The sequence below is a fragment of the Glycine soja genome, chromosome 19 (genome assembly GCF_004193775.1).
Source record: "Glycine soja cultivar W05 chromosome 19, ASM419377v2, whole genome shotgun sequence".
NCBI classification, from domain to species: Eukaryota; Viridiplantae; Streptophyta; class Magnoliopsida; order Fabales; family Fabaceae; genus Glycine; species Glycine soja.
Genome location: NC_041020.1, coordinates 40,819,734 through 40,847,207, shown reverse-complemented (window position 1 = coordinate 40,847,207; position 27,474 = coordinate 40,819,734). Strand labels below are relative to the sequence as shown.

General features: G+C 31.5%; 3 protein-coding genes across 3 annotated transcripts; 1 reads left to right on the top strand and 2 right to left on the bottom strand.

Moving 5' to 3' along the window:
* Nucleotides 1–4,410: 4,410 nt before the first annotated feature.
* LOC114400253 (peroxidase A2-like) lies at nt 4,411–6,741 on the bottom strand. Its single transcript, XM_028362606.1, has 4 exons — nt 6,500–6,741; nt 6,172–6,366; nt 5,879–6,044; nt 4,411–5,077 (listed from the first exon to the last, which is right to left on the bottom strand). Exons 1-4 carry the CDS (start codon nt 6,713–6,715, stop codon nt 4,659–4,661), a joined length of 996 nt encoding a protein of 331 aa, XP_028218407.1. The 5' UTR covers nt 6,716–6,741; the 3' UTR covers nt 4,411–4,658.
* A 6,007-nt stretch (nt 6,742–12,748) lies between these two features.
* On the top strand, nt 12,749–15,319 carry LOC114400252. The gene is made up of 4 exons (XM_028362605.1): nt 12,749–13,435; nt 13,743–13,807; nt 14,260–14,333; nt 14,419–15,319. Exons 1-4 carry the CDS (start codon nt 13,121–13,123, stop codon nt 15,102–15,104), a joined length of 1,140 nt encoding a protein of 379 aa, XP_028218406.1. The 5' UTR covers nt 12,749–13,120; the 3' UTR covers nt 15,105–15,319.
* Nucleotides 15,320–21,051: 5,732 nt separating this feature from the next.
* On the bottom strand, nt 21,052–23,925 carry LOC114399658. The gene is made up of 2 exons (XM_028361866.1): nt 22,481–23,925; nt 21,052–21,381 (listed from the first exon to the last, which is right to left on the bottom strand). Exons 1-2 carry the CDS (start codon nt 23,801–23,803, stop codon nt 21,331–21,333), a joined length of 1,374 nt encoding a protein of 457 aa, XP_028217667.1. The 5' UTR covers nt 23,804–23,925; the 3' UTR covers nt 21,052–21,330.
* Nucleotides 23,926–27,474: the final 3,549 nt, after the last annotated feature.

Sequence of the window (27,474 nt, the reverse complement as noted above, 5' to 3'; positions counted from 1 at the left end):
CAACATGAACACGAGTGACTATGGATGGTGTGGTGTAATCTTGGATGACGACGGAAGAGCACAAGCTAGATGTTGGTATCTGAGATTAAGAAGTAACGATGACGAAGAGTACTGGACAACAACAACAACAACCAAAGTAGTTGGTATGTTCATGGGAGAAAAATAGCACAAAAAGGAGTAGTAGGTGTTCTGACAAGACATAGGATGAGAAGCTCCTAGTGAGGGATGAGAAGAAAAGGTTACATATTAGGATTTATTCGCTTAATCATTGATTTAGTATAAAATAAAGGATTTAGATTGAGAATGACTTTTAGAGGTATCAAAGTGAGCCAACTTGGCTTACTCGGGTTGACTCACCACTTTGATTTAAATGGGTCAGCCTAACTTGACTCACCACAAGTAGAGTTAAGAAGATTTCAATCCAGCTTGATCTATCATAATTGGTAGACTCGTTAAAATTTTAAAAATAAAATAAAATTAAAATTATAAGTGTACTTATTATAACTCTGTAACCAATAAGAACTTATGAAGCATATGAAACATTATAATTTTGAAAAATAGTTTGATTCATTATTATGCTTGTGATAATTTGTAATTATAACTCTGTAACCAATAAAAACTTATGAAGCATATGAAACATTATAATTTTGAAAAATAGTTTGATTCATTATTATGCTTGTGATAATTTGTATTTTGTAAAAAAAAATATGTTAAGTCATAAACACTCGTGCTATTGATAAAAAATCTCTAGGCCTGATTTAATTAGGTTCCAAGACTTTTAAAGGATTCAATTTATTTCTAAAGTTTTTTTTTTATAAATAGTAACAATTTTTAGTTGTCACTATATTTATTATTATATAAAAAATAAATAAAACCATTTCCTATTTCTTCTTCTTCAATTTCAGTTGTGCTTTCATTCCCCAAGCCCAGGTCCGGATTCTACATTAGATTAAATTTTTTAAAATAATTTGAGATCAAATTGATAGTTAACCCAAATCTCTATTGAAATTTATTCTTAAGCACTAGCAAGATCAATTATAATAGCAAAAAATCAACCATATCAATACTGGAAGGCTGGATACCATGTTTATTCGAACTTGTACAAACCCTGGATTTTAATCAAAATTATTCACAACCCGAATAAATGATTTTTAAGTTGATAATCTGAAAAACTGAAAATAAATTTCTTTATTTGGAGCCTTCACTTCAATAAGCGAACCTTCACTTCACTAACACTAACAGATGTATACAAGTGTTTTTATTTTTATTTTTTCTAAAAAATGAGTTAAACTGACCAACCCAGTTCTCAACCCTAAGTGAACGTGTTCGGCTCATGGGTTAAGTGATTTTGATTGCTATTGGACAAAAATCGTTAAAACCTGGATTTTCTAACTTGACCCGAATCGAACTGGATGATGCGGATTGGGTTGCTTTGACATCCATGATAACTTTCAAATTTACTTTTGAAAGATTTAATTATTATAGTTTTTAAACTTATTTTTTTTATTTCTATAATTAATAAGTGAATTTTTTTAATTCCTAAAGTTTAATAAGTTAAATTTTTTATCCTTAAAATTTTGATTTTAATTTCAAAAAGATCTCAACGGTTAAAATCTTTTAAATCTGTTAAAGTCTTTTGAGACTTAAAATGTAAAATGTAAAGATTAAAAAATTAAGTTAAAGATTAAAAAATTTAATTATTAACTATAGGGATAAAAAATGACAAGTTTAAAAAAATTATAGAAACTAAATAAATAATTAATTTTTTTTTTGAAATAAGGGTATCTCCTCTCTTTATAATAATAATTACTTACAATTATCCATAATGTAATATTATTATTATTATTATTACTATAAACAAATTACAAAAAGACAAGCCTTAAGATTAAATATTTTTTTTACATATGAAACTTTTTTTTATAATAATGTCTATATAAGTCAATCCTCAATGTAACAAAATATTCATCTATATGCGATCTTAGTCAAGTGATGAAAAGACTCCTCTCCCGCCATGGAACATCACCCAATCCAAATGCGATGATGGCAATAAGTTGTCATTTTGAGTTTGATTTATTAAAGGATCCCCGGAGAAGGAACCTATTTCGACAAAACATGCTTTATTTCAAAATGAAAATAAAAAATAAATAACTAACACCGTATGTGATATTATATACACTTATTTTTATCTCATTTATGATGCTTATCCTTTTTTGTATACATGTCTCAAAGATACCATCCAAAGTTGAAGAAAAAACTCCTTGTTATCTCATTTTCGCGTTCGAGAAATATTTCCCTTCACACAAGGATCTACCGTTTTGAACAAACAGTATACGATGCAGTTCATCATTCAACCATTCAAAATAAAAATTATTTAGGAGACGGGATGATGGTCAACTTCCAAACTGCAGATTATCATAATCCTTTTTTTCTTAATTTTTTTTCCTGTTAGGTAGCATCTAGCTAACTACTTATAATTTGTAAACGAAATTATATGATTACGGTGGTTGAAGAGAAAAGGAGGGAGAGAAATTATGAGTTTGAATTTCTCTCACTGATAAAATCTAACTTTTTAGGGTGATTTTTAGTTTTGAATTTCAAAATTTTTAAGAATAATAATCAGTTTTAGTTTTAGTTTCAAGAAAAATTTAAACTAATTTTTAAAATATGATTAGTTTGAAATACATTCATTTTGAAAGTTTTGTACGGTACTAAAATTAGTTTAAGAGTGTTTTTGTGTTTTTATGTGTCGGTAACGACAAATCGACAATGGTGATGTTGGTGACATCAACAACGATGACGATGATAGACATACCAATGGTGGTTGCGATGATAGTGACAATAACGATGATGATGATAATGAAAGTGACACTGGTGGTGTCGGCGATGTCGATGGTGGTGGCAGTAACGACATGGTGGTGATAGCGGTGTTGGTCATGACAGTCAATGGTGGTGACGACAACATTGGTGGTGGCAATGAGTGACATGTTTCTTGGAATGAGTAACATGACACTTAGAATTATGGATGTATTGAAATACTCCCCAATGGTGTTGGGGTGGCGATGACAACAAGTGGTGATAGTTGCAGCGACATTGGTGATATTGTTGGTAATGGTGGTGGTAGTGACAATAACAGTGACATTAATGATAATGGTTATGGTAATATCAGTGGTGATGATAACAACAATGACAATTGTGGTGATGATAGCAATGTTGGTGGTGACACAAAGTGGAGGCGACGTGATGGTGATGGTAGTTGCTACGACACTGGTGGTAGCAACAATTATGGAAGCGGTGGTGGTAACAATAATGATGACAGTGACATTAATGGTGGTGGTAGCAATGCTGGTGGTGACAATGACGATGACGGTGATGGTATCGTGGTGATGACAACCAATTATGACAATGATAACAATGGTGATGGTAGCGGTGGTGTGGTGGTGGCGATGATGGAGGTAATATTAGTAATTGTGGTGATGACAGTGACAATGACAATGATGATGATGATAATAAAAAATGTCATTGTCAAATGTAGAAAATATGTTTTTTTTAAAAACTAAAAATCAAATTTACAAAATCTTTTTTTTCTTGACTTTGGAAATAAATGTAAAAGTATTTCGAAAAATAATTCAAAAACCATTTGAACTCCATTTTTGTTAAACACATTTTATTTTAAAAATTACATTTGAAAACCCAAATCTTGCAACCACCCCAAAAGGGTCCTAACAAATTAACAATTATTGTTAGCCTTTCAAAAATAAAAAAGAGTAAATTACACAAATCTCCCTTAAAGTTTAAAGAAATTATATATGTTTCTCCTTCTTTTCTAAAACTTACACAAACCTTTCTCGATTTTTAAAACTTACATAAACCCTTTAAATATCGTTTAAACATTTGATAACAAGTTATGTGCTTTACACATGATAGTTAATGAGTATTTTTTTTTTCTAAAAATATCCTTGTCTTTTTCCTTCAAGTATGAGAATTTTGATAAAATAAAATAAACTGGGTTGCAGAAAAATTAATCAAGTTCTTATACCAATAAACCTATAAGCTAAATGAACATTACTATGAGAATTAGAACCAATGAACCAACCTCATTCCAAAAAACTTATAAGTCAAATGAATAATTATAAGTTTCAAAAATCAAATGAAATTACTCTAACTAAGTCATCAATGATCCAATACACAATCACCTAATCTAATTTCGTACCAACAATAATAATATTAAATCTTAGATATATTTTAAAAATAGAAGAAAAATGTATAATTTTCTTAAATCTTACAGATTTGTGTAAATTTAAGAATGAAGAAAAGACCTCTGTAATATCTTTAAACTTTAAATTTTAGTAGATTTGTGTAATTTACTATAACAATAAAAATACTAGAGTATCACTTAATTGCATGTTACGGTTACAGCGAATCCATACTTATTTGTTGAATTGTATGAGGAATATATATACTTATAAGATCACTTTATGCAAGCAAGGAAAGAAACCAACATGTAGTCAAACATTCAAACAACGATTTTAACATCCTACCTTATATCTTGAGTTCTTGACATGATCACACAAATAACAACGCGAAGTTTTAAGTAAATGTTGATGGTACGTAGCTGAGTTACTGTATATATCAAGAACACAACTTGCTACCTCTCATTTTTAACTTCCATTGACCCTCTTACAATCGGATCTGATTTCACCCCGGCTTCCAGTCAACGGGCTAATATTACCCATGTTAATCATAGACTGAGCAAAGGCTTGGAAGAACGCGGTTTGGTTGGCGGCGAAGTTGTTGATAACGGAGATTGTGGCGGCGCCGTTGGTGGAGAAGAGCTCTTGGTCGGTTTGGAGAAGGCCCTGATTGCTGAGAAGGTTTTGGAAGTAGTTGTTGTCGAAGGTGTCTGGGGACGAAGGGTCGAGGTTGTTCAGAGTGTTGCCGCTTCCATTTTGAGGACAGTTTTGCTGCAGTGTCGCCAAATAGGTTGCGTTCAGCGTGGGATCAGGGCTACCCGTGCCGCTCAAGTTGAACAGTCTCTGGTTGAAAAATCTACATTGCGCACGGCCAAAAGTGTGTGCACCTTCACACTCAAAAACAAAACCATTAGTTAGTTAGTTACTAAGCATCATGGTAATTATGTAATTACTATATAGACAAAATGTCAGGGCACGCAGTTAAGCAAATATAGGAATAAAAGTATTTTTTTTTTTTGAGGGAAAAGAAAAAATATTTATAAAAAAAGAATATATTGTATTTAATTTATAAGCATATACAATTCATTTTAATATTTAAGAGTACTCTTGCTATTCACTATCACAATGGTTAAAGAAACCAATAAATAATTTTTTTAGCTTGAGATAATGTAGTGTTACACTTTTCAACAAAAATATTTGAGTTTTGATTTATTAGCTAGTGTATTTAGATGCTATGGTTAGTATTTTTTTTATTTTGAAGGAATCTAACTGAATTTAATTAAATAAAATGCGTTGTTATTAATTTTTTGATATTTTTTTTACAATTTTATGGATAAAAAAATATTTTCCTTTTTTTGTTGACAATAATAAGGTGGATAGGTAACATCTGAAATAACATTGCACTAAAGTTATCCTACAATATTTACTTTTTTTAACAATTTAGATTATACCTAAGTTGAAAAATCATTTTAAGATATGAAATGGATTTTAACAGTTGGAATATGATTAAAGTGACATTTTTGTTGGATAAGTTCTTATTAAGTTAATTAGTAGTATTTGTTTAAGCTATTTATCTACATGCACATGCTCTTAATGTTTTTTTTTATTATCAGTGATTCAGTGACTCTCATGAAGTTTGTGTGTGTACACAGGAAACTATAGCTATCCGGGGGAAGTATTATGATTACCAGATAATGCAACGAGATCAGTTACGTTTAAGCCAACTGCAGCAAACTTGGCTGTGACATTGGCCAGGCTTTCAGTTGGATTGGGAATGGATGTGTTGGCACCAGATTGGTTTGCAATCAAACCGTCCCTTCTTCCTAGTTGTACGTTCCATGAAGGACCTCCTCCCTGCAAATAATATATAATATGCAGTTATGTTATGCCCTCTAAAGTAAATACCTCTACATCCTTTTTTGTGCTATATAAATTTGATAAGAAAAGGAGAATCATCAACTATTAATTAATAACAAGTTACCAAAGACACAGAAGCTTCAGCAGCAAGGGCAAGAATATCAGCACAAGATACAACACCAGGGCATGAATTTTCAACAGATGTCTTTATGTTGTCCACTACATCAAAGCCACGAGCTGAATTGTTGTTGGGACCTGCATTTTTCTCGCTCAGTGTTATGTTGCCACCTACGTCTAACAAAATGGATCCATCGCATCCCTTAAAAAAAAGGAAAATATTTATTAACTATGGGAGCAGAATCAAAATGAATTAGATCAGTTACATAAATTCATGCTCTTCTTGAAAATTTGTTGGGAGTTTAAAATTAAATGATTGTGTACATGGGATTTACATTAACAAAGCAATCATGAAAATGAAGACGAGTTAGGCTCGCAGCAATACGAGGATCAGATTGCAGAGCCTGCTGAACAACACTGCGCACAACGGAAGACACGTTGGGGCACGTGCTGGAGTAGAAGGTTGAACTCAGTTGAGCATTTGATGGATGAAGAAAGATTGTTAGCACTAAGAAAATGGTGGTGAATAGGGAATAAGTAAAAGAAGACATTTTTGGCTTCTTGTATATTCTTTCCCAAATACTGGTTCTAGCAAATGCATGGAATCTAGGTGACATATATATAAGAAAGTATATCTAGTTAATTACTTTAGAATTTGCTTAAAGATAAAGTTTTCACTGCTACATTACTTGCATGCTTAAGCTATGCCAAAAAAGTATAAAAAAAAATGATTTGTAATAATCATTAGGTACACGCAACGGACGTGGAAAGGAAAATTCAAACCATAATGATTACCTCTTAACTACCTTGAGCGGTACTTTTAGTCAAAAAATATAATATTTGACACCATAAATTTTACCTTAGGTGCATGCCTAAGAATTTATATATAATTGCCATGAAACTTGCACAAAGCCAGTGATTGAATGGAAAATCAGAACAAGTTCATAAAATTCAAATTGTCACAACCCAGCCACCAGATGCTATATGTCTCTCTAAAACCACAATAGATTATCAAGTACATTATAAAACGTTCATCAAAATATACAACTCTCTCTCTCTCTCTGTGTCTGTGAGTGTATTATATGAGAGATGAGGGTTTTAATAAATCATATTTAAATAGATTATTAAAATAATAATTTTGACTATCCATCATGATTTTATGACAAAGATTTTACTTTGATAGTAGAACACAAATTATGTAACTTCTCAAATACCAGAAGATGTAATTTGAAACACAAATTATAATTATAACTATTTATAATTTCAATATTATTATTGATTACAAAGTATAACATTGATAAGAATAATAATGAAAAAAAACTGTTCTTACATTGTGCTTACACTATTTAATGTTAGAAGAGATAAATCTAAATACAAAATAACAATTTCGAGTGGATGTCAAGAATTGTCACTCGTATTCCATTTAATATTTTTTTAATAAAATAAGCAAATGATAAGAACAAACTCCACTAAAGGCAATTAAGGAATCTAGCTCCGCTAATCAGTTAAATTTAACAAGCAAGTTATTGTAAATTCCGATTATTTGTCTTTAATTACTATAACTAAAGAAGAGTCAAGACAAGCCATAATGATTCACTGCGTGAAAAGAAAGAGTTTTGCAATTGCAAATCTGTTCAGACAAACGTAAATATACTGCAATAAAGTACTCAAATATACTGCAATAAAGTACTCAGCTAATAATAGTTAGTTAATAGTTGAAAATTAATTTATTAAATTATAAGCGTTATAAAATTAATGGTGGAAGTAATTAAAAATTATAAAATAATAGAAACAATAAATTATGATTTATTTAAAAAAATTAGATAAATATATTAAAAATAAAAAATATAAAAAATTAGAAATTAGAAACTATCATTTAAAAAAATATTATTTAAATAGCATTTAAAAAAATATTAGAAACTACAATAAAAAATTATTTATTAAATAATCAAACAAATTTTTTAACTAATAAAAAAAACTAAAAACTAATTAAAATTCTTATCTATGTTGGAAAGAAAACATCATGAATGCTTTGCTGGCCGTCATGTTCTTTTCATGTTTTGTTCTGTTCTAGTTCTATTTTTCCTTTTTCTATATTTAAGTGTTCAACCTAGAATACGATTCTTAGCAATGCAATTTAAATTTCGAAATGGAAAAGAAAGAAGATTCTATGGTCCCTGCCTGTTATGGTACGAAGACTATTAACGAGCTAAACGTTTCATACATTCTTTTTCAGTCATTCTTTCTAGGTGCTACGTCTAAATCAACAGAGGGAAAACAAAATATTAAGGTACAACATCTAGTCACTGACTTCTAACCGATACAATGAGGAGCATGCCAATTATGTGGCCATCGGGGATGTAATTTTTGTTCATCTAGATGCATGTTTTGAAATTGCAGGTTATGGAAAGATTGAAAAATTACAAGGATAGTTTACAGTGAGAAATAGAAAGCACAAGGTAAGATTTGGATAAAGTATATATAAAATTAAAATATTTATGTTTATACATATACTTTTGAAAAGAAAAAAAAAAACCTATAGTCTATCATATATACTTGTGAGGATAATAATTTTGGTATTCATACTTGAATTTAATGGTTATTTAAATATTTAAATATTCAAACTCAAATCTATACATTTTTTTTCGTAATAATTTAAGCCTATTTTGTAGTTTGGTCTTTCAACGCACAATACGAGAATATAAAAAACTATAGAGATATTATATTCGTACAATTTTGTTGTAAAAACGTTGTACGAATATAATATCTCATTTATTTATTTTTTCTCTGACTCAATTAAATGAATTGAAATTCAGAGGGTTTAGATTACGGTATTGAATAAAATAATATGCTTAGTTGTAATTCAAAGTACCATTTTACTTAAAAATTGGACTAACTTGGCGTGAAATTAAGTATTAGTTGGGTTGGGTGTTAAATAAAAATCTAATATACTTTATGATTACACATAAATAAATAATAGAGCAAATTACATTATATACCCTGATTTTTTTTAATCATGTATAATATTACCCTCTTTTATATTACATGGAAAGGTTAAATCCTATTGTTTTTTTATTTGTGTTTTTGGGGGATAAAACTTATTTGATATAAAAAATTACAAATTTTACTTAATGTTTTTTTTTTTCAATTTGAATTAAAATATTAGTTTAGCTATTGAAAGAGCTACCCTTTGCTCACGGACTTGGGTCTTGGACCAACTTTTGATTTATTTAGTTTTAGATTACTGTTGAGCCTTCATATTTTTTTTCATGCATTTCATTGTATTACGAAAAGCCTATATAGAAGTATGGAAAGTTTCACTCTTTTTAGATATAGACCTAACTTTAGGTCCAAAAGCTTAAGGCTTGTAATGCTTGGGCCGAAACCCCTACCATGCATCGAATTGCTTTAAGTCAAGGGAGTTGTTATTTGATTTTGTTATTTATACCCCCACATGCTTTAAATGAATTATTATTTGAAAAATATCCTCTTCACATAGACATAATTATTCTGTTGATAAAATATACAACAAAATCATGTTTTTATTCTTCAGAGAACAATACCAAAAAAAAAAAAAAAATACACGGTGAAAATGTAATTTTATTATATATTTTTTGTTGTGTAATTTTTTTACACCCCTCTTATACAACAAAAATATATCTTCATCGTATATTTTTTATGATTTTTTAAGTAATTAGTGATATAATTTACTTTTTTTAAGTAATCAAACTGATCGTAATATATATATCTTTTTTAATTGAAATTAAATTAATTAAGATAAAATTTATTGTTTTTAACAATAGTCAATATAATATAGATTATCTGTTTTAATTTAAATTGAACTTATTAGATAAAATTTACTATTTATAATGATAATTGAATTAATTATTATATGAATTACCTTTATTAATAGTAATAAAACTAATTATGATACTGATTTGTATCAAAATTAATTTGATTACAATTAAAATGATAACTTGTGTTATCATTAATTCTAATTTAAATAAAAAGGTAATTTATATCACAATTAATTTTTTTATTACTAAAAAAATTAATGTGTCACCCTTAAGATAATTTGTATCATAATTAATTCAAAAAATACTTAAGGTAATTGTAAGAAAAACTAACCTTTATCTAGCGTTATTACAATGTTTTTTTAGTAAGAATTTAACAAAACAGATATATATGTCTATTGTGTAAAAGGGATTGCAAAAAATATTCCAATGAAATATGTTTCCGTTATATAAAGTATACAATAAAAATATATTTTCAGTATGTCTTTTTTACACTCCTATTACAAAATAAAAAACACATTTTCATTCTGTATTTTCTGAAAGGAATTGTGTTTTCTTGAAAGGATGTTTTTGAAAAAAGAAACAAAATTTAAATCACACATTGAGGTATAAATAGAAAATTTGGGGTTGATAATAACAACTACCTTAAGTCAATTTAGAATTTTGATTGCCCAGCCTTATTATTAATTTTTTTAATAAAATAATCAATTTTTTGTTTTTTTAATATGTTTGTCTAACTGGTTAATGCTTAAAAAGCATAATTATACTTTTTTCAGAAGCTAATCATATTTTTTTAGAGGCATGCATAATTCTACACTTTGTTTATAGTTGTTTTTTTTATGTTTAAACTTCAAACAAAGAGACCCATATCGCACGGTAAAACAAGTGAATAAGAGTCATATCCATTGACACTATGCTATTTGAAATATTATTACGACGAGGAAGCTCTCACAATAATTTTCTTCTCTAAAATTTGAATTTGGATATTTCTTTCCCAATAAGGCAATAATGTTTTAACCTCAACAAGAGACGTGATTAATTAATTAACTAATTGGGTTTAAAGTGAATGTATTTTACATGTATTTCAAAAATCACTAGAAAAACTTTATAGTAAGGGGTAAAATAGAGAGTCAGAGAGTATGTATAAAGTTGTGGATGGGCGGGGAGTTAAAATATTTGTGATCGAATGAAAGTAATTATATATAAAAAAAGTGAGAAAATAATAATGTGAATTAAGATCCTGCTTTGTTATAATTATTAAAATATTGAGATTTTTATTTAATTGGTGTAAAAATATTAAGATAGTATTCAATTGGTTTATTTTATTCTTTTTTTTTATGTAATGAATTGAGGGTCCATGTAAAAAAAGAAAAAGAATTGAGGGTGATTGACTAAGTGATATTCGTTGAGTGGATCTTCAAGGAGAGTTGGTCTTCGTGTATTCATGGTTTTTCCACACGCCATGTTCATAAGAGGTTGCATATCTGTAACGGGTTAACGTCTAAGTTAGACTTTAGCTGAGTAAGAACACTTATAGTTAGAAAATGTATCTTGTTGTAAATAGGATCTTACAACAACAAGAATCCATTTAGTGCGTGTTTAGATCTTTGTAAATGATAACTTCAACGAGTAAGAACACTTAGAGTTGCAACATAAAGTATAGGATAACTTCAACGTAGAAGCAACGAAGATGATACTTCTTGAAAACAGAAGTTGGATGCAAAGGGAAGATGAAATCGGCAATCCAAACACACTTATATATGATTGAGAATGGTGGGACGGTTGTTGGATTATGTGTCAAAATTGAGCTTGAGCTAGGTGTTCAGCTTTGTAATTTGTCTAGAACACATTTAATTTTCTATCTTTTTTAGTTTTTTTGTGATTTTATATACAATTTAAATTTGAAATTAATTTTCGTTCCTAATACGAAACATAATACTCTACGGAAATACTTAATACGGATTTAAACATTTTATTAATGAACTTACTCAAATATACCAATAACTTAAATGATCCCAAACAGAATATATTCTAAACTAGTACAAAAATGAAAATCTTTCTTTCAGCTTATTTTAAAAATAAAAAAAATCACTTTTTTTTTTATAAACTTTAGAATAACACTTTGAAAAAAGGAACTATTTTTCAAAAAATAATCTATACTCCGATATATCCTATATGAATTTTGGGGAGTGTTTTTAGTTCTCATGGTATATATGAAAGAGTGCTCGGTATTTGCTCTGGTACAAAAAGATTCTAAATCTGATCTTATATATATTTGCACCTTAAGCCAAATAAACACAAACATATTCATCATTATTTCACAAAATTTTCTGTAACCAAGAATTGTTCTCGCAAATAAACACTTCAATAATATTATAGTTTATGACAACCGGTGATTGCTAGAACTAGAACGGTGGATATGAGTAAGGAAGAAGAGATAGAAAATTAGAAATAAAAAATCACATGACATTCGCAAAGGTGGAAGAAGGTTAATGTTACGGTTAAGGAGGGTCGGGGTCGCGGGCCCCACAGTTTCCCATCTTAAAAGTATAAACGATAATGCCACCACCCACTCCCTTCTCTTATCAATTTTCTCTCCCTTTTTTCCTTTTTTTTTCTAAAATAAAAAATAAATTAATTAGTGTAATTTTGTAATGTAACGTTTTCTTCCACCCTCGTCGTACTCTGTCCCTTTCCCTTACTTTCTCTTCCACGGGCTACCGACCCGTCAGGTGCCCATCCTCACACGTGCCTCCTCCTCCCAAAACTCAATCGCACGTGCCGTCCCTCACCCATACAACTCCCTTTCTGTGGTGCAACAAATAAAAGTTAGAGAGAGAATAATAACTCATGGAAGCAATATATATGGAGCGCTATAGAGATAGAGATATATATAGAGAGAGTGTATGTATGCGTTTGTGTGTGTGAGATAGAAAGAGAGAGAGAGAGAGAAAGAGTTGTTGATAAAAGCATAATTTTTTTTTCTTGGTCTTTGGAGGGTCATGTAGATGTAGCAGCTCCAATAGATTGGTTTATTTGATACCCTTTCTTCTTCTCTATCTTATTTTTGTTTTGAAATCTGAAACCTTCAAAATCGGTTTTGGGTGTGAGTGAATCTCGTGAGTTGAGATTTTTTTTTTCTTTCTTTCTATCTTTGCACCGATGAGGATCCGGAAAAGGCCGGTGCTTTTCCCTTCTTGGCTCTCGCCGTTGCGTCTCTCAGATCCCCACCTGATCAACCGGTCACCGGTGGTGGTGCAACTAAGCGACGCTACTTCCACCGCACCGAAACTTTCTTCTTCTGCTGCTGCAGTGTTCCCTCACCATGCTGCTTCCGCGCCTCCGTCGAGCTTGGATCGTTGCCAGCCGTCTGATCAGCCTCTCCCTTCGATCGGGAAACGAAGCAACGGCTCTGATGATCCCTCCGGCATCGGTGAAAGTGGGGCACACGGACAGCACAACAAGCAAGACCCTTTGGTAAGTAAAAACACACACAAACACTAATTGTTTAATTTTTATTTCCTTTTCTTTCTTTCTTGTTTTTTTTTTAAAAAAAAAATCTTTGGTTTCACTATTTCCGTTTTGTTTTTTCGAAATTTCATGATGTGGGCTTTTACAAGTGCACTTTTGTCCAATCTCTGGCGAGTGGTTGTTGCCCGTTGGTGTAAAATTCCTTGTTTATTCATTTTTTTTGAAAAGAATTTTTTTTTCGCACACCCAGAAAGGGGCACGCTTGGGACAAGAACAAGATGCTATGTATATTTTGGTGTGGTTGATTTTGCAGGACGAGGTTGTTAGAAGGGAAGGTGAGAGTGGGGAAGACTCGGGAGAGAAGGGTAATCATAGCAGGTAAGAACGAAAAAGAGAAATTTTCAAGTTTTTTCCTTCATGAGATCTCGTAGTAAAAAAGGTGAAAAACACGGAGACCCATATCTTGATTTTAAGTTTTTAACAAAAAAGAAAATAATATTATCATTATCATTATTTATATATAAAAAAAGAATCAATAATATTAGTGGAAAATACTGTTGAAGTTGTTTTAAATAAGAGGTTTTTGTAGCCACCATACTCTCCCACATCTAACAAAAGTTCTTGTTTCTTTTATCAAAATTGGACAACAACGGTTTGCACTAGAGGTGCACAAGTAGCCAGCACTCAAATGCTGGTCCCCAACTACACTGTGTTTTGTTCTTTCGAAAAATTACACTCCTACTTTCACTTCAATTCGCACGTATTCACGTAAATGTATGTGCAAATGTATGTTATGGTTGTGGGTCTTTCTGGGTCTTGTTTGTTTGTAGAAAAGGACGCTCTTTTGGTTCGGAAAAAACACAAGCTGAGTTGTTGCCACCGTTAAGCCCTTCTTCTACTCAAGGTAATGGCAAAAGATTCAATGCATGTAACTAAGTCTTGCTAGCTGGTGTTTTTTTATAACTGTGTTGGTGTTGCATACGTTGTAGATGGGAGATGGTACGAGGGAGAGAAGGCGATTCCGCTGAAGAAAAGGAGAGGGAACTTCGAGGAGAATAATAAGAATAATGCTGCTACTCATAGCAAGAAGATGAAGGCGAAGATGAAGACGAAGATGAACAAGAAATGTTCGACGCGCAACAAGGAGGATAGCATGGGAGAGGAATTAGACGAGGAAGATGAAGAAGAGAAGAAGGTAGAAGAAACAAAAGCGGAAGTGAATATTGTGAGTAAAAAGAGAGCAAGGGGTAGTGCACTCATGGAAGGTTCTAGGTGCAGTCGTGTGAATGGGAGAGGGTGGAGGTGCTGCCAACAAACGCTGGTTGGTTACTCGCTGTGTGAGCATCACTTGGGGAAGGGAAGGCTCAGAAGCATGACAAGTGTTAGAAGCCGTTCCATTGCTTCAACTGCACCAAAGGAGGTGCACGTGCACCACTTGCCTGACCCATCTTCTTCTTCTTCTTCTCCTCCTCCTTCTTTTTGTTCTCTTGATCATGAGAAGCAAATTGAGTGTGTTGATAATGCTGAGCCCTTTGGGGATGAGGAGAAGAAGCCAGAGATAATAATGACGAAGAAGAGGATGAAGCTTGGCATGGTGAAAGCCCGTTCCATAAGCAGCTTGCTGGGGCAAACAAACACCCAGATTGCTGCTGTAGCTCATGAGAATAGCAAGTAAGGCCATAATAAGTACAAGTGCAGAAAACGGTTATTATTTCATGTACTAGAGGGTTGAAACTTGAAAGATATTTTTAATACTATAGTTTAATTGTCTTAATACTTGGTGCCACTGCATCTTGTTCAACTTGGTGGTGCTTTATCTTATATCGTAATTGTGTTTATATATTTTGCTACGTATTAATTTTGCAATGCTTTCGTTATGGTTTGTGGGATTATTTTTGAGCCATTGCACTGAAATGATCATATGTTATCCAACGGATATTTTGGCCTAGCAGTGGATTCGATCATGATATCTGTGTGTCCTTTGACCAAGGAAACAACTTGGACTCTATCGTACATACGAAAATTTGTTATTAACAGAAAAGGAATTTAACCGGATAATAGATTAAGATGCATGTAATTAAAGATTAATATGCTATTGGTGGTGATATTACCCCTGCATGCATGGTGCGTGTCAACAATTGCACCCTTTAGTTAACATGGAGAATTTCCGTACATCGATGTTAAGTAAAGCAAATTGTTCGCCTTTATATTGTGGAGGTTGTAACTTGTAAGACACTATTTTGCAGTTTCAGTCTTCAATCGTGTACCGTGAGTACTTTGTTTGTGTTAATCCGCAGTTATGGGAAATCATTTGCGGCTGAGGTTGATATAATTAATCGCAGCCGAACACATATATACGTGGGCGATAGCATATTTTTAATAAAATAAATTGAAAGCAAATGGCATGATTTTGTCCATAAAGAGATTGAGGTAGAAAGAGTTTTGGTTGCTTCGCTTTCTGCAATCAAATTGCAACAGAAAATTTGAGAAAGTTGTATACATCGGAAACAATTTTGCAAAGAGTTTAATCATTTGCAATATTCTCATCAATGAATCTGGCTGGTCTTTTTGTTTCTGTACCTTGTGATATTATAATTTGTTTTCATTGGCTATGACGAGCATTTTATTTTGGGTTTGAGAGCTACATATAGGAAACAGCAACTTTTGATTCAGATGAATGGACCCTCAATTCTCTTTTTCTTCGAAGACATGGCCTACATATGGCAGGTCAAGTACCCGAAAAATTATTTGCTTGAAGATTATAAAAGGGAATTCCTCGCAGACCAAAAGAAAATAAAAAACATCAGAACCGTGCCTCAAATCATCTCCAATATGTTCTGAAAACCCGACTAAGTTAAAACTTATAATAAACACGGGCAAAAATAATGTTGCAGTCAACAGAAAAGAACAAAATACCATGCATATCTCATAATTATTATATTTATTTTTCTTGTCGGACTATATGTTATATAATTTATATTTGCCTCATGATTTCGGGCAATTCTACACAATCATTTGATGTTGTTTTGTCTAGTTTGCGTCGAAAACAAAAAATGTGGGATTTGTCGCATAAAACTATTACTTTCTTATTTATAGAAAAATATTTTAGAGATGAAAACAATTGACAATAGAACGTACAAGGAAGGAGATTCAGTCTATAAAGGTAAAGTTTTCCTTGCCTTAAGCTATTACTGAAAAGCGTGAGAATGTAGACCCCGTGATATATGTGTATATATAGACGATGTCACATAACATGCCCAGTCACATATAACTACAATGAGGATAAGTTAGTTCATGAGTATGTACTTTTTATTACGAATTACTCAGTATTATGCGTTTTTTACTGTAATTTCTAAGAAAAAATGGCTTAATGGTTTGACATGTATATGAGTATTCCTGCATAATAACTTTTTGTATGCATGGTCAATGCTTTTTATGTCCTAATTGTAGTAGTATGGTAGTGTCCACTTTGTTAATATTATAATATATTTTTCATTCTAAGGCAGTGCTTTCTTTTTTCGTTTATCTTCTATTTAATTTCCGTGCCAATTCCTTGGAAAAGTTTATATCACAACCACGTCTAACTTATGTCTCGAGAAAAGTCTATGATTTTGCATAATAGTAGAGACGTGAAGGGGTGGGATTTTAGACGACAGCTACTGAAAAATTTGCTACCTTTTCGAGTGGCTATAGGTTAGCATATATGTGTACTCATGTATTTCGTTGACTTGTTGCACCAAGGTAGGGCTAAAAAGGCGTAATTATATATACATGGTTTATTTTGGTTTCGTTTATAGGCCAACTAGCATTAGTTAAGCTGTTCTTACTTCGGTTTTATTTATAAGATCAACTAATTTTAAGCTGTTCGATTAAGAAGCTCCTATTCTGTGTGTGTTATCTGTGTTTCAGAGCAAGAGAAGTACGCGTACGTGCATTGCATGTTGTATTGTTTTTTACTGTCCTTGCTAAAGGAAACTCGTATATATTATTATGTGCATGGAAAAACTTTGTAACAAGAAGCTTAATTTGAGGGAAAGGAAGGGTTATAGATGAACATATATATAGGAATAGATACAGACATGAGAAATGCACGCTATGGAAATGAGCGTGACACAGTTTTTATGCATTTTGTGTGTCTTGAAGTGTTGCATCGCATTAGATACACTCCTTTAAAGCCAAGTCATATATGTAGGATACCAACATATGTATTACTCCTTACTTAATTTGACGATAAATGGCTTGATAGTATTTCATATTTCTGTTGACTAAAATGACTTACACGCCTCCACTGTGCTTCTCAATTACTCATTTTTTTACTCTATCTGGCCATTTTTTTATGTTTAGTTTTATTAACACGCATTTAATGTCACACACATTTAAAATAAAATAAAATAAAAATATTACACTTTTATGTTTCTAATAAAATAAGATATATTTTTGAATTAAAACCTTTTATTTTTAATAACTTAAGTTGGAGTGATGTTAACAAAACTGATTTTAATTTTATAAAAAGATGAGAGTATATTCTTTGCAGAAATTAAACATTAGGTAAATTACCACCCAATTGTTTTTTGTTTTCTGTGAGAAAGGTACAATATCAATATTTGTTTTCGTTTCTGTGCCTTAGCCAATAAATATGACAGAGAGATTCTTTTGGATGGAGACGGTTGAGATGGAGACCCTATACCAGCACTTCTCCACAAAACCACAAGAGTCATGCCCTCCACCCAATTGCCCGGGGAGTCTTAGCTAGAATAAACTATGAAATCATGAGGAAAACTTAAGAGCAATTAATATACAAGGTTCTGTTCTGGTTGCTGGTGTCACAGTTCCTAGACAAACTAATTGAGTCATGTTCCTCAACAAAAGTCCTTAAAGTTCTCGACTAATATACATGCATTAACAATGTAATTAGAGACATGTACGATATGAGTAAGGTTGGTACTAGTATATATATCATGAACTAGAGTGTTTAATTTAGAAAGTAAAAAAAGAGTTATCATTGAGTGTGTATGCATTTGTTACATGGAAAATAAAGCGAGAGAGAAAAACAAAGAATTGGCGCTATAATAATTTGCAAGACTTCCAATTTGTTAAAAATATGGCTTCTTTGGATATCATGTATATTGCGTGTTGCTTTAGGTCTTAAATTATGGCATTGATGGATCATCGCAATTCACATGCATTAACATGTTTGTTATTGGTCGAAATGGTTAAAGGTAAGTGGATCCTTTTGGGTATATATATGTGGATGCCACTTGTCAATAGAGAAAGGGGCAAATATGCCCTTAAGCTTGGTGAGATGAGATGAGAGGAGGGGGGCCCAAACAGCAAAGCAAATCTTGCAATAGGTAATAGCATCCTTTCACTTACCCCAGTGGGATAATGTATTCAACGGCATGTGGCTAGAAGGCCCACCAATGCCACACCAAACCAAACTACGGAGTTAAGGTAAATTAATTAACCAGATAATTAGATTTTTTGTTATCGACAAAGGTTCTTATCTAAAATTTATTTTCATGTTTAATGAAAGACAAAAAGATCCAACTTTTTAAATAAAATTTTGAACAAATTAATACTTGATATTTATGTCCAGTGATGGATCTAGAGGAGGCTAGCGTAAGTTTCGGTGGTTTTGGTCTTTCTTTCTTTAATTCTGAAAATTATGTGTAAGTTCCAATTTATATATAAAATTAAATTTTCAAGTCTTGTAGTTTTTGGTATAATTACGTATGTTTAAATTTATTTGCTACTCAGAAAAAAAAGTCTAAATTTATTTGCTAGCTTTTGACTTGCTCCTTAAATTAATATTTTTCGGATCTATTTCTTTATTATGTTTCTTAAATTTATTTTCTCAATTAATGTCATACATATTATTTTTTTTCTCTAAAGTTGAGACCCATGATAATTCAATAAACTTGAAGTCTTCGACTGGCAAATTTTAAAGTTGAGATTTTTTAATTAGTTATCACATGCAAGATAAAATAGAAATCCTTTTACGACATTTTATTCCGTTGGATGTACGTTGACAGCTGGCAAGGTGAATTTGGGATGTTTTATGCTAAAGCATAAGCATCTTTAGTTCCTCACATTCGTCATATATATGGTATAAAAAAATCATGTCATTCCATTAAAGGAAAAGACAATCGACCACCACAAGCAGTTACAACTTACAAATAAATACTTTATTTGTCTCATATTATTTCTTTTAAAGTAAAATATAAATTAAAAAATATTAATTACACAAATTAATTATAATAATATATGATTTTTTTAACAAAAATATCTTTATGAAAAAATTTAAAATATTATTGTCAAATATCAAGGATATTAAAAGAAAAAATATATATTTTTAATCTTTACGTATATTTTTAGTCAAACATGATTAAGGTCTGTGAAGGTACTCTTGTATAAAAAGAATAATAATAAATGCACATCCCATTTGGGGTGGATTAGTGTGGATGAAAAAGAAAAAAAAAAGAAAAAGGAAATAGAAAATAATAAATATGATATGTGATGAAAAAGATAAATAATGAGAAAAATAAAATGAAAATATGTTATAAAAAGGTGAGTAAAATGAACATCTTCATTACTCCTTTATAAACATATAAATTTAATTCTTAATTGATTGTTTATATAAAAAATAAAACATAATAGAGATTAAATCTACATGTCTTTTTTTAAGTTTGAAAACTAATTAAATTCTTTGATATGAAAGTATAAGGATCTTAATTATGTTTAACCAAACGTATAAAGATTAAAAACACAATTTTCTCTATTAAAAGAATAATAAATATTTTGAGAACAAATAAAACACTGAAATAAATATGCTGTGTTTACCCTAATAGAGAATATTTGTTTACCAGCACCTCGTGACTAAGCTAGTAGGTGTAGCAGAAAGACAAAGTCAATAGGGTGAGCATTGAATTCTAGCAAGTTAATGATGGAAATCACAATCATTTGATAATTGATTCAACCGTAGCCACGGTTCAGTCCCTTAAAAGGGTTGTACTACATAGAAGAATTAATCGATGGATCCCTTTACGATTTCAATTTTTCTTTAAGCAGTGAGATCTGGTTGTCCGAGCACTTTGTGCTTCAAATGGGGGAATGTGAATTCAGAATTAACAGTGGGACTAGTTCTCCCCTAGCTAGGGCTGGCATGGGTATCTCTCTGATTCTGCAATGATGGCATATGTAATCTAATACTTGTGATCATCATCGTATCACATATACTACTAGCTTAGGTAGCAGAAAGTACGCTAGTTTCTTGTGATTACTGTTTCTTTCTAGTTTCTTGTGTACTTAACAAAACATATTGCGAAGATCAGAATAATCAGATCACTATGGTATATGGTATGATACCATCCATCGTCCCTGCATTGTGGTGGTGGTGAAAAAATTCGTTACTGGATTATTCTAATTTCTATTAATGTCATATTGTGTGTTAAATTTTGTCTCTATAAAAATGGCATGATAATTAATGAATAATAGTAATCATAATTTTTGGAATATAAATGTGCATGAGATAAGATTTCATGTCGGATAAAAATAAAAAAAATTAAATAATATATAAATGAAAGAAAGACTCAAAATTAATTTTTTTTTTTGTTGTTAAAATGTAATGTTAATAAGTGAAGGAGATATTGTTAAATCAATGATCAATAAATAACTAACACAAAAGCGGATCTGTCCATTTTGTTACTACGTAAATAACACAAAGTCATCTATAGTTCTTATATTAATTTGTTTGCCGAAGTAAACATGACGTGAAGTTGTAAGACTTGTGTGTCTAGCCATATTTATAGCTTTCTGTTCTCGTGAAATTTGCAGACCAACTTATTCACAGATTTCATATTCTGTGCTCCAAAAATCGTGTGTCTTCCACGTGCTTGTGCTAATTAAAGGCAGCAAGTTAGGAACTTCCTCCAACAAGAACAGCTGTATCTTTCCTGAAAGGATGATTAAAATATAGCATTGTTATGTATAAAATTAATTATAATTATTTAGTGTCATGATAATGAAAATGACCCCTTAGCTTGCTGTTTTCACCTGTCGGAAGGCAGATAAAGACTAAGGAGACAGCATTTGTTAATCGATATTCTGAAACATTGGTTAATTAAAAACTTAAAGTAAAAAGTTTTTATAAAAGATGTTGTTAATACATTTTTATCATGTATTGATAGTATATTATTTAACATATTATTTTTAATTATCTACTATTTGTTAAAAATTACAAAATTTTACAGTCTCATTAATTCCTTATTTATAACGAACATCAGTCATAATTTATAATTTTTTTTTAATAAATTTAACAAAAAAAGAGTCGATCTTACCTTCATCCCTTAGTTCTATGATTATTTATAAACCTTAAATGCTAAAAAAAACAAGTCTGTTAAAAAGTGTATTATTAGTACTCTCAAAGTAATTTTTTTTTATCAACTTTTCTATTATGTTTCTTTCTCTTCACCTTTTTTTTTAAAACAAAAAATGAAGAGAGAAGTAAACTTATACACCCACCCTTCTTTGTCTTCTTTTTTAATCATGATCCAAATTTGTTTTTTCTTCTTATTTTTAACACTAATAATCTATTTCTTCCTATATATTTCTTTTTTAATCACTAAATTCAAATAATTTTCATTTCTCTCGTTTCTTATCTTTCTATTTACTTTACATTCTTTTTTTATAATCATTGTTTTCATGTAATTATTTCATTATAATTTTATAATTTTTCATATTTGTTTTTTTTCTATTATTTTTAATTTTCTATTTTTTTACTTTACAAATTCTAAAAAGAGAGTAGGAAATATATTGATAAAATACCAAGTTAATTTTAATTTATGTCTTTATTTTTTTAAAAAAAAATCGTTATATATATATATAGAAGAAAAATTACTACGATAGATTATTATGTATGGATTGAATATGTGGAATGATTTTTGTCTTTTAGCTGAACAAATAAAAAAATAAAATAGAATGAAGCGATTCTAGCCAGATCTACCCCAAAGCTTGGCTGAAGAAAATAAAAGGCACTAGTTTAATTGAACTTACTGACTCTGATTTGGCAATTGTTTGATCTTGATCAACAGACCTTTTGGCAATGCTTTGGTTAGGATTTTTCTTGACGATTCTCTGGCTTGAAGTTGATTTCCCAAAATCAGTAGTTGGTCCTTCTTTGATGTAAAACGCTGCGTTGTTCACCTTATTCTGTTGCCCCACATGGTATGAATCGTTGAATGGCCAATAAACTAGACCGAATGGTTCTTCACGTTGTCCAGAATTGCTTACAATTACTCTCTCTGGCATAGTAACAGCTCGAGTTATCTGGTCACTACCAACTTCTCTTGGTACCTGACTTCTACGTCCATGATGGGTTGAATATGACTTTGCCAAATCTATTGAAAAATATGAGTCACTATATTGGTTACTAAACGGTGTTTCCGAATGATCAGAAAGTGGAGTCAATTTATCCCGAAGTGGTGTTCTTTCTTCTAACTTCAATAAAAGTTCAGCAGGACTTAGTTCTTTTTCTTGTAATTCAAGTTCACTAATAATCTTCATCTTCCCACTCCCAGTTTTGTTATGCTTTTTCCTTGGACTACTATATAATCTCTTGTCCCATCCAACGACTGCACCATCAGAATTTTCTCTGATTCCCCCACCAATTTGTTGTGCCACCAAACTCATGATCTCGTACTCATACCCTTTGCAACTATCACCAACACTTGCACTAACCCTTTTGTGTTCCACTTGGTAACTCGTGAGTTGCCTTAACAAAGGGCTTGATTGAGGGAAAGACGGGTTTTGAAACAAGTGGGGCTCCAAGTTTTCAAAGGCACAAACTATATGAGTATCGAATTCACACATGTTGCACCTATATAGCCACCCATTATTGTAACTGGGTTTGTTGCACAAGTCACAGAAGAAATCATACGGTGGTGAAAACTCAAGCTTGATTTTGTGGGGGTGGAAGGTGATTTCGAGGGACACGGGAAGTGCGAGACACAACGAGTGAAAGAAAATGCTGCATTCGGCACAGTGGTAGCAAAAGCCCGTGACATGGTTCCCACATGCCACGCAGTTGAGGGTGGCTTTGGTGTAAGGTGATGATGATGATAAAGGTATAGCAAGAAGGACTAGGTCGTGGCTTGGATGTGAAGGGTGGTTTGTGATCAAGGGCATCTTGTAGCACACATGGTGAAGAGAAAAAGCACATGTTTTGCACTGGTAATAGTCTTCACCATGCTTAACTTTTAGCTTGCATCCAAAGCAGCTTACAATATTATTGTTTTCTGTGGAGGGTGGGGTGGTACAGTCCAAAGGATGTGGATGGCTAAAGTGGAAAACATTTGGGTCCTTGTGCAATGATCCCATTTCTCTTTTTTGTGAAAGTACTTGAACAATTGAACTTGTCCATCTATATATTACTGAGTTGTATGTGAGGTGTTTTTTTTCCTTATCTACTGTTTTCTTTCTTTGGTGGAATAATTGAAAGCTAGCTGTTACTGTTCTTGTTGTCTCTAGATGCTATGCTATTCGGAGTTATACAAAATTCTAACGTGTGTTGGTTGGGGGCACGTGGCTGATTCTTGGTTGGGATTTCCGTAGTTTTGATGTTTTGGATTGTTCATCTGTCAAACCGAGGTAAAAAAAGGTTTCGGGTGAAGGGAGAAGTGCGGGATCAATTGGATAGCGTGGTGACCTAAGAAGAGTTATATTTAATTAGGTTAGGTTTCTACAAAGATTCCCACATTTTAGTCGCCGGACGCTCTTTTGTTCTTATGTACCATACGGTTATGGCCTTTTATATGCTCACTGCATTTGTTTTCTTCTTGTAAAAAATTTATTAATCAAGTTTTTAATTTTTATGCATTTTATCCGATGTGTCACCATTTTTTTAAGAAAATAAAACGAAATCATTTTATTAATAATATAATCATGAAATATATAAATATATAAAATTTAAGTGATAAAATTTATAAAATAATAAGAGTATAAATGATAAGATTTACAGAATTTTTTTTTTACAACGAAACCTTTCTTTTCTTCAAAACCTTCTGATCCACTAAAGAGAAAATAGTATATAAATATTTACTACACTTTCTTACAATCATAAATTATATATTTAGATAGTAATTAGTAAGTTGTTTGTTTTGCTAATAATTACTTTAAAATACATATAAAATATAATTTCTGATCAGTTACATGTAAACATAGTGCATAATATTAAATTCATATAACATATTTTCTATAACCTTCTATTACTTTAAACAGAAGCAACTTCCTGAAACCAACATTATATAAGACTGGCAGTCAGAAGATAGATTAAAATAGTTTGAATTGATCGAGCTGTATGAGTAATATATCACTAAGTTTGGTCTCCCTTTTACTCAGCGGCTAATATTAATATTCTTTCTTATTTGACTTATAATTGTATATTTTACACTCAACTAATTACTGTTTTGCCATTTTACTCCACACACACACAATGAGATAAAAATCCGTGTCCTCTTCTTGCTCTACAATCTCTAAGTCATTTAACTTATTCAATTAATAGATAATTTTTTTAAGAAAATAAATCACTTGTAATATATCGAAGTCGAAGATTCTAATTTATAGTATATGAGTAAATATGCAATAACAATGTTCACAATTTAGTTCAATTTATAAATAAAAAGTACGTAATATGAACTATAAACATTTAAAAAAAAAAGGCAGATAGAGAGAGATTGCATTAGATAACAGACTTCAAGAGAGATTCGTAATCATATGGTGAACAGAATGTCAACATGATGCACAACAAGCGCTAGAAAGGCAACTTAATTTAAAAGCATAGTTTCACTGCTAACTGTAACATTATGGATTGTTGAAAACAATAGGGCCCCTTACAATGTGACGTGGGCTTCTCCATATAAGGAACCTGATACAATTTTCTTACTTGCAGTAAATGTGGCTTTCACAATCACAACTACTTTGAACTTTGAAGCTCATCTTCTGCAGGTTTTTAGAAAAAATGAGGCTAGTAGGCTTCACTGTGATTTCCACTCCCTTCCGTGATCTAATGGTAGCACTGTAGATTGTTGGAGCAGGATCTACATTGGTCACTCTTCTTCTGAAAAACGTACTCTTATGCCTTTGTTGCTTTCCAAGCCAAATTGCATTGCGGCGGGGTAGTTATAGCATCCTGACCTGGAATTTATGAGAGAACAAACTAAAATTGCTAAAACTGGAACCATTTTCATTTGTAACCATCATGGCATAAGAACTAGATATAACCAAAGTCATCAACATCATAGGCCAAACCAGGGCTCACACTTCTTGGGTTCAATTGACCAGAACCATAGACAAATTCTGCCTCGTTGTTAACTCTCCTGCTCATAGGTTTGGCTTGGCTTGACAAAGGTTATATAAACAAATTGAATTCACCCATCTCAAAAAATCTCTAGTTGTGACCTATACTTGTGAATTGTCATGCAAGGCCTTCAGATTGAGCATATATACGACACAAACAAATCAACCAAGATGTCAATTCCAGGAGCTGCATTAAATAGATTATAAAACACCTTCAGTTACCCTCAGTTCTGAAATACCAACCTTTTGGTCACTAGTAAAAGCATAATAGAGAAGGACCACCAACAATAGGAAGGTTGAAAACTTGTAACTATTAATAGCTTGAGAAACATTTTGAAAATGTAGTAACAAATGGAGCTTGCCTTTGTATGTCATGGCTCTTGCATAATTGAACAAGAAATTCATGTAGAATTGATGGTATAAGATACTACGATCAAAAGATTTGTTTTGTAAGAAATATTTGGTTTAAGCAAGCTATAGAAAAAATAGTAAGTAGCTATTTATCAATCTCATAAGTGATTCAAAGATCAAACAAGAGCATGCTTTACCTTGTGGATTGCATGTATTTGGTAATAATGTTACTTGTGCCACTATTCACAATGATAGCAAGTGCCATGAAAATTTGAGCAACATCAGGATATTACTGACTTTCTATTAATACCAATGGCCCTAATTTCTTTCACAATAACTTCAATGTGGCTTAAAAGGATAATTTCAGAACTGAGGAGTCTTCATAGCAGAACAAACGGTTCTAATAAAAGTCAATGCCATGATCCTAATTCGCAGTAAACAAGCTTTGGCTTTAAGGAGTCTTCATAGCAGAATCTGTCTGCATCAAAATGTTCTTTGCTACTTATTGTTGAACAATTTATCAGGTGTTATTGACAAACAATGGAAAATTACCCAGCTTCTTCCTTGTCTTTTTTGGGTTTTTGGCTGCATCAATCCCATTGAGAAGGCGCTGTTTTCATTTTGAATTGAAACAGTTCACTCCTACCCCCTACATATCCTCAATTATTGGATGTACACTAGTAAATTCATGACAAAATTTCTCATCGAGACACAAATTAAACATTAGATTGGTTATTGATAGAACCGTTTAACTTCTCAAATGTTCGGCAAACTTTACTTTTATATTCCTAAAACTAATTATTTGGTCTTGCATTTTGTAAAATCCTTGCCACTCTCTCAAGGTATACTTATAAGGATAATTCTATAATGCCACATGTTATTGACAAAATCTACACCAAATTGAAATTTCAGTTGTTACCAATTCCAGTGTCCCGTGTAAATTATTCATAGGTATACGCAAACCATGTTTATAAAATGAAATTTTGATTAATGGGGACCGGGGAGTAACAAAGAATCATGGTTGTCGTAATTAAACTATGGATAAAACTACTTCGGTCTTTCAGAATATTCGAATGGCAAAAGAATGAAACTTACAGTAACATTCTTGCCATTTCACAATTGTAAAATGCTCTTAAAAGCCCTTTCAATGCCACTAGTTGCTATTGTTACAATCCATGGCGCAGTATTTGTTACAGTTCCTATGTTTGGACCATCATTTCCAGCTAAGGCCACTGTGATTAAAACTTTTCCTCATTGCAAGAAATGCACCACGTAACATAGAGTCTTGAATCTTGAACATAATTAGGATTTCCTCCACCTATGAAAATGAATATGATATCTAT

Coding starts and splice junctions, on each gene's coding strand:
- LOC114400253 (XM_028362606.1), bottom strand. CDS start 6,715: ATGTCTTCTTTTACTTATTCCCTATTCACCACCATTTTCTTAGTGCTA. Junction 6,367..6,499: donor TTCATGATTGCTTTGTTAAT/GTAAATCCCATG, acceptor CTTTTTTTTAAG/GGATGCGATGGATCCATTTT. Junction 5,078..5,878: donor TGATCTCGTTGCATTATCTG/GTAATCATAATA, acceptor TTGAGTGTGAAG/GTGCACACACTTTTGGCCGT.
- LOC114399658 (XM_028361866.1), bottom strand. CDS start 23,803: ATGGGATCATTGCACAAGGACCCAAATGTTTTCCACTTTAGCCATCCA. Junction 21,382..22,480: donor CAATTGCCAAATCAGAGTCA/GTAAGTTCAATT, acceptor TCATCCTTTCAG/GAAAGATACAGCTGTTCTTG.
- LOC114400252 (XM_028362605.1), top strand. CDS start 13,121: ATGAGGATCCGGAAAAGGCCGGTGCTTTTCCCTTCTTGGCTCTCGCCG. Junction 13,436..13,742: donor ACAACAAGCAAGACCCTTTG/GTAAGTAAAAAC, acceptor TTGATTTTGCAG/GACGAGGTTGTTAGAAGGGA. Junction 14,334..14,418: donor AAGCCCTTCTTCTACTCAAG/GTAATGGCAAAA, acceptor CATACGTTGTAG/ATGGGAGATGGTACGAGGGA.